Source organism: Falco rusticolus, chromosome 3, assembly GCF_015220075.1.
Source record: "Falco rusticolus isolate bFalRus1 chromosome 3, bFalRus1.pri, whole genome shotgun sequence".
In the NCBI taxonomy this organism is placed as follows: Eukaryota; Metazoa; Chordata; class Aves; order Falconiformes; family Falconidae; genus Falco; species Falco rusticolus.
The window spans coordinates 80,000,679-80,013,074 of record NC_051189.1 but is presented as its reverse complement, the minus strand read 5'-3'; the positions used below and the strand labels follow the sequence as shown (position 1 = coordinate 80,013,074).

Here is a 12,396-nt window from a genome sequence, read left to right as displayed (position 1 = left end):
GGAAACATGAACATGTACATAAATTAATCAGTGTGAGGGACTTCTTTGTTACCGAGAGTCAGAATTGTCCTGTGTTTGCAGTGGTGAGCACCTCCTTCCAGCTGGTTGGGAGCTAAAAGACATTAGCTGAGAAACAATAACCTTAAGACAGTAGTTCCATTAAAATGGAACAAGCGTGCCTAACCCTTCTGATGTCATTTGATTTCAGTCATAAAAGAGGAAACTAACCAGAGTGAAATGGCTGAAGACCTGTGCAAGATAGGGTCAGAAAGATCCCTCGTGCTGGATAGACTAGCAAGTAACGTCGCCAAACGTAAGAGCTCTATGCCTCAGAAATTTGTTGGTAAGAGTTAAACGTTTGCTGTCTCCTAAAAAATAAAACAACAAAACCCAAAAAACATCTCACAGGATTTTTACTTTTGCTTTATGATTTTATTTGTTTTACTAAATTAGCAATATCTATCTCTATAGAAACAGATACAGCAATGTGTTGGGGGAATAAAGAAAGCAACAAAACTTCTCCAGCATACATTTCTGCATGTCTAATTTTCCACATTTGAAGATTAATTTTAAGTCTTTTTCCTATCTTTTTCTAATGCTTATAAACCAGATCATTACAAGATCTGGACAGGCTCTTGAAGCTGCCTTAAGAACCTGAAGATAGGAATAGAAGTTTCCTGTTGGGAAAGCATTTGACCACACTTTCAGGATTATTTTATTAACTTCCTAGATAACATCCAGATCTGGGCATATTGGTGTTTGTGAAAGCATTTGTGAATAGTTGAGCACAGGCTGAAAAATATTCTTCACCCCTTCATAAAGTCTGTATACTGTTACAGCCCAAAATCATCATGGAAATAAATAAACCTAGTCTGAGAATAATACCCAAATTAAAAGATCTTTGGGTACATTCTGTAAGTGATGCAAAAACTTCATGCCCGTTTGCACCTAGTAGTTTTTGTCTTAATGAAAAAATGGAGGCTACATCTATATTGTTCTGCTTGGTAAGCCTGTACTTGGTAGTAGTTACATCAGTTTTGAGACCCACAGACAGTATTTTGTCAGCTATGTAGAGTTAGTCTTAAATAAATAAAAACAGGGGAGGTCGGAGGACAACATACACTCATATCTAGTTAGATTCTTTTATAATTCTCTGTGCATTCATTTTTGTCATTCTTAAGGAGACAACCAAAGAAAACAGAAATCTTTGAAATAGAACACATATTAAGAAGGTCTTCAGTCAAAAGTCAAGGCAAAAAAAGACCAGTTTATGGGATGGAAATTCCAGATATACCTTTTTCAGTGAGAGCACAAGGGTGAAAGGAAAATTGGTATTTCTGAGACAAGGAAAGGGGAATCTCAGCTATGTCAGGAGGTGCAACAGAAAGTTTGAAATGGAAGTCCAAGGTTATTTTCAAGTCCAAAGGCAATCAATTCCAGGAGGCAGTCATGGTTAAGAAATGCTTATGCTTATAAAAAAGGACAAAAGTCGTAGTAGTAGTTAGCAAAGATCTATCACCTATGTAAGGCAAACCTCATTCATTTAGACACTGTGGTAACTGATTGCATTCAGCAAAATACTAATTCTATGAAAGCTCCAGGAAGACCAGAAGTGTTAAAATTTAAAAGGTACTAGCAAGTATCCTATATGGGATGTATCCATGGGTGTGGACTAGCTTTTTCATTCTCCTTTTCTCTCTTCGCCCTGAGAAACAGCAAAGACAGCCAGTTTAACTATGAGTTTTAGGAGGGCAGAACTTCTTGTCAGTTATTCAGGGTGTGGTGTAGGAAGACAACCTAATGACAGCAGATATTTATGGAAATTTGCTAACCTTCAAACGGACGGACTTTCTGACAAGAAAATGCACCCGGATCCTTTCCTTTCCAATCCTCACCTGCTGTTTCATGTAATAGGTACATTCCTGATTAACACAAGGTTAGGCCGGCTGGTCAGGAGAGCTTTTGGGTAATAAAATATGTTTATTGCTCCTGTAGATTATCGTGTCATCCCAATCCCCGTGCTGAATTCCCAGGAGAAGGAACAAATGGCAGCCTTCACATAAGGGAAAGACTGCTGCTTCTCTCGGTTTTCTCAAGGCTAAATTCATTACCTTTCAAAAGTGAGATTGTTCACCAAATTAAGCCAGTTATCTGTAAAATTCTCTCTGTATTCCAAACTGGAATAGCTCCCAGACCCGAAAGCAGAACTGGGCCATCCAAACCAGAGAGTGAGAACTGCAGGTGAGGTTGTTACGTTTATCATGTTAAAACAATTAGGCCGCAAAGAAAAGAGAGTTGTTAAAAACAAACCAAATAAAAAAGTGCCCACATGCATAGAGTGCATTTTTACAATTTAGGTATCTGCTGCAGAGACCTGAGCAATGCAAAGCTTGAAGTGCATCAAACCATTAGCAGTTTAATTTACTTATGCTCTAATAACCACAGAAATAAGCTATTATTTTTAATGAGTTCAAATATTACCTGCATTGCCCAGATATAGAAATGATACCTGCCTACCTCAAGTTTGTGTCTGTTTCAGACACTCTGCTTGGAAACAAATTTTCCTTATGAGCACTTGAACCTCTCAGTCCGGCTACCAACTAGTTATGCTACATAAATCAAATACTACCCAAAAAACCAACTATTAAAATTATGCCTTCTGTATGCCCAAAATTTTGTGTATAATGAAGACTTTTCAGTGGTATACAATGCCCATGGAATATAAATGATTTTGACCTCATATCCTCATTTTTTCCTCCTTGAGTCAAGGGTATACATTCATATTAGGAGAGTTCTTCTATTTTAATTCAAGAGTCTTTCACAACACCTATTTTGAATCTTAAGCCTCAAACTGCCTGAAAACTACAGCATTAGAAAGGGTAAATGTGGAAGAAAAAAGCATGCACCCCGGTAGAGGGGTGCTCAAATCGGCAGAGTAATAGGGAGAGGAAACAAGGAGAAGCAGAAGTTTGCACAGCACAGACAGAAGGGGCTTGTACCCTAAATCCCTTATGCAAACTTAGTCAATGCTCACAATGTTTCTTTCTCTGCTTGTAGAGCATGGACAAACTAGTATGAAACCGTACCTTGTTGGAAATGTAGACTGCAGGACTTTCTACACTTTAGCCCTGTCATTGCAGTGCTGTCAGCCTAGAAGTTTTCTGGGCTCTTCACTGACTTTGAATAGCCAATTTGGGTATCATCTGGGTGGGAGGTTGTTGATAGATTAATTTGCCAATCTTCTGGTAAATTTTCCATGCTTCTATTAGCATTTCTTTTGGAAAAATTGGGATTTTCCTAGGCTTACCAGCAAATGTCATGTTGATTAGGAAATGGTGACAGCACCTTACAGAGATGTTTATGGCTTTCAATGAATTTCCCAAGATCTGTATAGCTAGGAAATCCATCCAGACTGTAAAGAATGTATTATTGCTAGTCCCTAGGAACCTGTGGAAATTTTTTACCCCTTCGCATTTGCACAAATTTATTAGGGGCCTGATAACAACAGTTTGGAAGACTGTTCAGGTTCATAAAATCAGCATCTGTACATTTAAATAGTTTTTCTCACTCCTAACTTTCAACTTCTCTATTTTGCTTAGTCCTATCTGTCCCAGAATTCTAAGAAATCGTAGTGATACTCAAGAGTTCAATATGAGAGTATCCAGCTAGAGATACATTAGTGCAGTTTGGTTTCAAGAAAATTAAGAGTCCCCCCCTTTACTTTTGGCATCCCAAGTCATAGTTGAAATTACAAGTAATAAGTAACCTTGCTCTATACAGGGCTTTTTACCTCTTAAGAAAAATACATTCCAACCGCATACACACTTAAATATTTCCCATGGTTCTTGACTGCTCCCGCAGATGGTAACTTTTTGACACAAAATCTCTAGGAATACGTGTAGCTTATGGTAATGTGTCTAACGTGGCTTATTCAAAAAACAAGGTGTGGGGGGGAGGTGGCAATATGAAAAGTTAAGGTTTTGTTGATTTTCCTCTGAAATTACATACAAGCACATTGCCAGTATGGATTATCCGTAAGAAATTGAAGGTCTAAAACTAAAACATACAATTTCCAGTATGGAACTAATATTTTAGGGGAAAATATTCGTAGTGTGCTTCGTGCTGTGAAGCATGAAGGCCAGGCTCACTGTGACTGTGCTGGTACATTGTCTTCCCTAACCACAAAGGCATGCCTCAGTTCACTGTAGGAGGTAGGCGAAGGAGTCCATTTAGAAAGGAGAGAGGATGAAGCACTCAATCTGTAGCTCCCATGAGTCCCCGTATAATTATGTCCAGAGTCTGTTTTCATCCACTTATTTTTCTAAAGACCTCAAATTATTTTGCAGATTAAAAAAAAAAGAAACACCAGCCAACCTACTTTATTATGACCAGCTCTGTTAGAGAACTATGAATACCTCAGGTGAATTTCAGAGGTGGATTTGATCAACTCTTTTCTTCCACGTGGCTGTTTTATTAATCTATGATGTTCAGTTCCTTAATTATGTAGAAATCAACCTCTAACCCCGGATTGTTTTTCACTGCAGGTGAGAAATGTCTTCCTGATCTTCCATATGATGCCACCACCAACTATGAGAAGGAGAATGAGATAATGCAGACCCACGTTATAGACCAGGCCATTAATAATGCCATCAGTTACCTGGGGGCAGAGTCCTTGCGTCCCCTTGTCCAGACACCACCAGGTGGTTCTGAGGTGGTGCCCGTCATCAGCCCCATGTATCAGCTCCACAAACCTCTTGGAGACAGTCAGGCTCGCTCCAACCATACAGCTCAGGACAGCGCAGTGGAAAACTTGTTGCTGCTTTCCAAAGCCAAATCTGTCTCCTCCGAACGAGACGCCTCTCCCAGCAACAGCTGCCAAGACTCAACAGATACAGAGAGCAATAACGAGGAACGCAGTGGGTTAATTTACCTGACAAACCACATAGGTCCCCATGCAAGAAATGGCATCTCTATAAAAGAAGAAAACAGGCAATATGATGTCTTGAGGGCAGGTACTGACAATTCCCAGGATGCTTTCAAAGTCATCAGCAGCAATGGGGAGCAAGTGAAAGTTTACAAGTGCGAACACTGTCGAGTCCTTTTCTTGGATCACGTGATGTATACGATCCATATGGGCTGCCACGGGTTCCGTGATCCTTTTGAATGCAACATGTGTGGCTACCATAGCCAGGACAGGTATGAATTCTCTTCCCACATAACTCGAGGGGAGCACCGTTTCCACATGGGTTAAAACTCCTCCGGCACAGATCTAGCCTCAACAGCTGCATTACTGGAGCTGCATGAGCCACAACAGCAACAAAGCACAAGTCAGCTGGACAGTAAAAGTAACAAGAGAATCAAAAGTTCAGCTATCTTCTCCCACAAGAAAAGATTTTTTCCTTTTGGTAGCATGCATTGCAACTCAGTTTTCTAATACTAAAGTTTTTACTGAAAATGTTTGATCACCAAAAACCTTTATTAATGTAAGTAGGAGCTTTTGTAGTTACATAGTTGAAAGCCCTTCCCTTAACTGATGCTTCTTGCAAACCTCCCTTGCCAAAACTGTTAACCATGCACAGGATGCACCACACGGATGAGGATGCAACAGGCAGGAGCGACCAAGCTTTCTCTCTTAACACCGTGAGTGTAGGGCTCTTACACCAGATGTATGGTTTTTGACTTCCTGGTATTATTTGACTCTTTTGGAAGATTAAACTCAGCTAAAGATGGAGGGCCCCATCTCAGATGGCTTCACAGGCAGCTGTGGTGGGACAGGACCCCCCAGCCAGAGGGTTCTGAGTTGCTTTGGTGATAGAAAGGAGAACATTTCCACCTGCAAGGGTGCTGCTGGTATTGACATCACGGCATGCCCTGTTTGTGTCACTAGGGAGGCAAGCAGGTATGTGAAAGATAGAAGAAACACCCTTGTAATATACTCTGTGAAGTATTAATTGCATTTAATGTATAGAAAAAAGGGTATTGTTGGCTCTTCTTTGAATAAATGTTTTCCCTTCCTATCCAATAAACCCCCACTTTTTGTTAAGCAACCCCTCCTCTCTCTGCATAAATGTTACAATGTATTTAATTTTTCTTTTTTTCTTTTTAAAGTTTTAGTTATTTAGAAAAGTATGATGTACAGTTGAGAAAAGCGCTAGCTAGAAATATATGTGGGGAAGGTCTCCTTATGCACATTTTTCATCTTTTAAATCTGCCTGGAAAATATCCAAAATCTCTCTCTTACCTATGAAAAAAAATCCGATTTTCTTGCACAGATGTACTCCTGTAGATTTGTGGCTTTACTTGTAAGTGTTGCACTTAATTATTTTTAAAGCACTGAGCTGAATTAAAACAGCCAGTTGAAATTTGTAGCTTGCTTTTTTCCTGGCACTTGCTGTTTAATGAGAGACCAGGCCCCACAAAGGTGCTGAGAACCCTGGCTTCCTATTCAACAAATCATTTCACCATGTGCTTTAAGTTACTTCTACTTCAGTGGAACTAATCTTAAGCTTAAAAAAATGGCGTTTTGCTGAATGGAGACGAGAGACTGCAGCATTTTGCGGAGTGCAGTGAAGTCCACCAAGAGCTTTTTCCATGGTGGCTTCTGCTGCATATACTCCAGTCAGCATGAAGACTTCTATGACAAATACATTTTATTTCCCCAAACACAATTGATATTTTTAAAAAAAACACCTTTTTTTAAAGCTTCTACTTAACTTCCTCTTCCAAATAGTTCATTCCTCTCCCTAAACACCCTCGTATTTTACAATTGGGCAAAAAAGAAATGTTTTCAGCTGCATAAAAATCTGTTGGTGCTGGGCAACATTCATAAAAATAACCTATCTTATTAACTTAATTTATAAATACTTCCACTCTGCATAGTAGTGGATGTTCTGCAATAAACACAATCATATAACCAACAAGATTAGCAGTTACACATTCTGTATTCACAAGTGCATGCAAGCACATACGCTTTTTACAAAAGAGATTCGATGGAACCATGAACGCTTGTAGCTAGGCCAGTTTGGCCTGATATGTGTAGCTATATTTGATATAAATTTCCTATATATACATACCATTACAAGCACGCAGAGTTCCTTCTTCTGCTTTCACTTTTGCAGGTGTAAGTCAGAAGCAACAACACTCAAGTTAGAGGAAAGATACTGATGAAATAATGATTACAAATATATGCTTTTACAATCTCACATCTTAGCTTTTCATGCCAACCGTAAGACATGTACTTCATGTGACACGTGGACACACAGGTATTTTTACATACATGTGTGCATACCTGTTTAGTAGCTTTGTCACCAGATGTGCATGTAGACTGATGCATACACCCGCAACAGTGAAAACAAATTACTAGTACACGTTAGGTAGCATAGTGCCTACAGGATGGCCAGTGACACCACCACCCCCCCCAGAAATTGAGTAGTGTAAACTACAAGCCAAAGGTGATCCCCTCTACTCCCACATTATCAGTCAGTTGCCTTAGAAGACATTACTGCTTTTTGCCTTCCAGCCTGAGACACTGTGCAGGGGGTGGACACAAGGAATCATTGGCCACTTTCATGCATGCCCCAGCCACATTTTTTTCATCAACGCCTGCCGCGCCTTCAGCTTCAAGACAGGCTGTACGTGGCAGGTACCTGAGGTATTACCAAATATTTTGTACAGGGGTGACCTGAAGAGGACCTTCAAGCCAGAAGCTTACAGCGATGTTTGCTTTATTATTTTTTCTTTAAATAAACTTAAACGGGGTTAATTTTTTCGTAGCTGGTAGGGATACATTCAGCTGTTCCTACCCTTCCCCACTTTTGATTGATACCAACCAAAAGAAGGGACAGAGGAATTTTGCAGCCCTGCTGCAACGTCCTGTGTGGAGTCAGATTTTGGCTGTATGGAAACATTCTGCTTTTATTGCTCTTACACCTCTTTCCTACTGTTCTTAGAGTTAGGCCACCACATACCCCATGCCGTAATTTTTTAAACATTTCATTTTAAGACACCGCAAGCTATAAAGAGGAGGGGGACAGAAGTTTACTCAGGTGGTTTTGTTTCTTTGCTTTTACCAAAATCCAACACAAATAAAGCCACATTAATTAACCATGTAGACAAGCATAGCTCCAGTGGAGTTTAAGACTGCCTTGAACTTCAGCTTTTAAATGTGATTTCTGATTACTGGGTAGGTTCACTGCCTTTGCAACATCTCTGTGCACACACGCACGTGTATGAGTTCCTGTGTTGCTTTTCTTGCTGACAAGCACATGCCTTATCTGTGGTTTTGTGTATCATTAATGTTTTATATACATACATATATGTATATATATATAAAATGGTTCATATGACATGATGATGCACTGTCAGTCACAGTGGGTTTGTTTCCTGGGTCTGGACTTTTCTTATTTATACTATAACAGAATATATTGATGTTGTCTATTAAACAGTACAGTAGTATAAGTAAGTATATTAAGACACAGTGTATCAGAGGGCATAGTCTAAAGGCAGGAGCAAACAGCATTCTCTGTTCACAAAGGAGCTTTTTTAGGTTTGCTTTTTTCAGGGGTTTGGTTTTTTTTGTTTTTGCACAAAATCAACTTCAATTTGTCTAGAAACAAGTGTTTCAATAATTTTATTTATGGACATATGCAAAGATGTCATGAAAATAGGATGTTGTGTGTGTACATCGAAACAAACTGTGCCCTCAGAAGACTAGTTTAGTGTAATCTCCCTTTTTCTCTTTTTTTGCTATGGTGCAATACCCTGGTATGGTTTAGCTGAACCCTAAAACGAGTAAATATGGTGAATGGCTTTAAGTTTATATATGTTTCAAAAAAACTGCTTCCCAGCCCTTCCCCAGACACTGCCTTTTCTAATAGAAAAGTTGTATTTACACACTTTTTTTTTCCTGTGATTTTATATTGTAACTTCATTTTTCTTTAAAAACATTGTATTTAAAAAAAAACAAGCAAATTTCATAAAAATTGGAAATGTTATTAAATTATGTCTGCGAAGTGAGATGTATCTTTTAAGAGAACATGGTAAAAAAACCCCAAACCCTAGAATATTTCTGTCACGCCTCTAGTGAGTGAAGAAGTTGTTCGGTACAGCTGGAGGCCCTGGGGGGGTGGGGGGGTGGGGGGAGGTGGTGACTGTGTGTGCATGGGGGCAACATATGGTGAGAGGCAGGTAGACAGCTCCATAGGCAGCGAGGGAGCGCTGAGCATCGTGCACGGCCTCAGCCTCTGCTGCCACACCTATAGCCTGCATCATGATGAGTTCATCCTTGCTGTCCTCACAACTCATCTTCTGGGGGGGGGGGCGTGGGGTGGGGGGAAAAGTCACGCTGTGTCTGTCACCTTGCACTCACCAGCTACATGAAACAGCCTTGCCAAGCCAGCTCCAGCTGAAGGTCAAGTTCTAAACTGGCTACCTCCTACCCAGCATGTCCCTGGCCACAAAACTCACCCAGTACTGCGAGCGGCTGACTTTGAGAAGGTTGCTTCCTTTCCAGCCTTCTCCTCCTGCCCTTCCCTCCCACCAGCCAGCCAAAGTCATTACAGAACACAATTACTTCTGCATGTAGAGTCATGGTAATTCAAACTAAAACACTGAGAAATTATGTCTACTCTTTGCCATAACAAAGGTGATTTCTCTGCGGGTGTCCCCGTTTCCTTCAGATTCCAGCACAGTAAATTTCACATCACATATTTAATGCAAACAAGAATCACTGTTTTGCTTAGAAAAAGCACCGTTTATAAAGTTTCACAAATATTTCTATTTATAAAACTGTATTATTATGAAAAAAATGAGATTATAAAAAAACCCCAAACTCTAATGGTATTGCAATCAATTCTTTTACAGGTTCCCAAAATCTAAATTTTCCTTAAATTGCTGTGATATGGTTTCATCATAAAATATGACTACTTTTCTATAAGAAGGAACCTTTTAACATCCTAATTCTTTTGTTCCCCATCATAGCTAGGTCTCAGTAAATGAAATTAACTACAAATTTCTATTTTAGCAAGTGACTCTTCTGCAAAGTAAATACGGTCTGTTCATCACCATCATCAACACAAAAATAGACCAAATGTAATGTTCTCAATCGATGTTATTAAATCCTTGAACTAAAGTAGAAATATCCGCAGATTTAAATGCAAGTTTCTGCACCTAAAAATCTATTCTGTGTATCTATCTGAGATATTACCTCTCAAAGTCTTTCTTAAAATCATCGTATTTATGGGGTTTTTTCCTATCCAATAGCTTAATTAATTACATCAGAAACTGGTTAGGTGCCAAAATACAAATTGTTATACACACACACACAACTTATGACTACCAGGGGTGAGTATTTTCAGCCTCGAGTCCCCGAACAGGCTTCCCAATCTGTATATATGAGCATCTAAACACTGCTAATCTAATCTAATCTAATCTAATCTAATCTAATCTAAACAGTATTAAGATGTGCTCAGTAACCAATGTTTTCCTTGTCAGTCTTTGAAATGAAGACATACACTAAAACACACGAGGTTCTTTTAGTAAATGTCAAAATGAGAATTCGGAGCCAGACCTGGAGCATGTAGATCTGATAATCTCACCATTTCCTGTTTTTTCCGAAGGAGGGATGGGGGTGGGAATCGCTCAACATCTTATTTGGGGAAAAGGGGTTCAAAATGCTCCTGACTTTGCCAATACACTGAGGATATTGCACTGGTTTTGTCAGCTTGTGAGATGGTCAAAAATAAAGGAGAAGCTTTCACTGAAAGCTTCAAATTTCAACAGCAGCAACAATTTGGAAGCTGAAAATGTTGCAACTGGGAAACCAAAATATTTGATTTCTGAAAAAACTGTTCCTGCCTCTCTGGCAAGCCAGAGCTCCGTGGCATCCTTCCCTGCTATGGTCCAGCCAGGTTGTGTCCACCATCATGAAACACAGTTAACTTCTTCTCTGGAAGGAAAACGCTGCATGAACACAAATTCTGGTCCAAATGCATCATGAAAGACAAAAATCCCTCAGATCTGGCCTGCGGAAGGCACAAGAAGTCTTAATCTTAACAGGAGAGCCATTATCCCAGTTTTTCAATTTTAATTTTTGATGCTTTTTTTTTTTTTTTTTTTTTTTTGGCTGCACAGACTTTGAATTTTCAGGGCTGCTGAACATGCAATTTGCATTGAAGTTACCAGCTGCTGCAGACATGCAGTGTTTCTGAAATCCTGCCATAATTGCCAGAAGATGGGTATTCAGAAAACAGGAGGGCCAAAAATTTGCAGTTTCCCTGAAAAAGGGATGGATAGATGGGTGTGAGAAATCCAAATCCAGGCTTCAGACAGCAGGAGTTCATCACATTTAAGCAAAAAAAAAAAGGATTCAGTCAGCATGGCTGAAACCCTGCTCTTGCTAAATGACCAGATCCCTGTTAACTGCAGTGAGACTTGCCGCAGTTAGCACTGCAACATTATTTTGTTGGTTTGGTTTTTTTTGGTTGTTGTTTGTTGTGGGTTTTTTTAATATAAGGTACGAGCTCACTGCTTTGAAGCCCATCCCAGGACAGGGAACAATTCCCAGTTTTATCTGTCCCAACCACACATGAACCGTGAGTGATAGAGGGCAGCTGCTGCTGTTGCTGCCGCTGGTGGCGGCTGCAAATCACACAAACCAACGCCTTCCTGTCCCTTGGGAGAGAAGTGAAGGTTCTGGTTTATAAGCAGTTAGAGAAGAAAAGAAAAAAAAAAAAAAAAGAAAAAAAAATCTACACCTTGCAGCAGACAGTGAGCCTGGGGCTGGCAGGGTGAGGAAGTTAATCAGCACCGAGCAGGCTGTTCGGGATGAGGCCAAACAGATGGCTCGTCTCTGAAACGGCAAAACGGGAAGCAGATGTGGCCACCGCTTCTCCCCATGCATAACTGGGAACCAGCCGGTTGGTGAGGAAATTTGCATAACAAGGATAATTTGGTATCAAAACTGTCCCTAGAAGTGATCTGAATGGATCTGGGCACAGTTGACAGTTTTCACTTCTTGTTTCCCACTCAATGTTCAACCAGATTAAATTTTAATTTTGAACCTACTGTTTGCCTGAGGTTGCTCTCAGCTATCTTCTAAGGAAACCCATGATGCAGGCAGGGAGGGCTCAGCAGGTCTCTGCTGAAGCTCTCGGGGCCAAGACCCTGATCTCTGCTCAGTCAGCTGAAGTTCCAGTAGGCTCTGATTTTCAATTTAAAGTCCATAAAGTTCATATCATCCTATGTACAACCAGAAAACCTGAGCCAGAGCTAATGTCCTCTATTTGCACACGCTGAAATTCATAGAGCCTGGATATGGATATACTACAAGCCTGGGCTAACACCCTTTGTAAGCTCCTTACTACCAAGAGCAGAGCCAAGAGCCCCAGATGAGCCCAG

General features: G+C 40.1%; 1 protein-coding gene across 13 annotated transcripts in view; it reads left to right on the top strand.

Annotated features, from left to right (window-relative positions):
• IKZF1 (IKAROS family zinc finger 1) overlaps positions 1-8,353 on the top strand; it is a 70,046-nt gene extending 61,693 nt beyond the window's left edge. For 10 of the 13 annotated variants that reach the window (XM_037379328.1, XM_037379327.1, XM_037379325.1 and 7 more), the window contains 2 exons: positions 209-343; positions 4,545-8,353. In XM_037379328.1, the coding sequence (XP_037235225.1) occupies positions 209-343; positions 4,545-5,251 (842 nt within the window). In that variant the 3' untranslated portion in view covers positions 5,252-8,353. The remainder of the gene's footprint in view (positions 1-208; positions 344-4,544) is intronic. The other 3 variants (XM_037379321.1, XM_037379332.1, XM_037379329.1) reach the window with 2 other exon arrangements.
• The last annotated feature ends 4,043 nt before the right edge of the window (positions 8,354-12,396 follow it).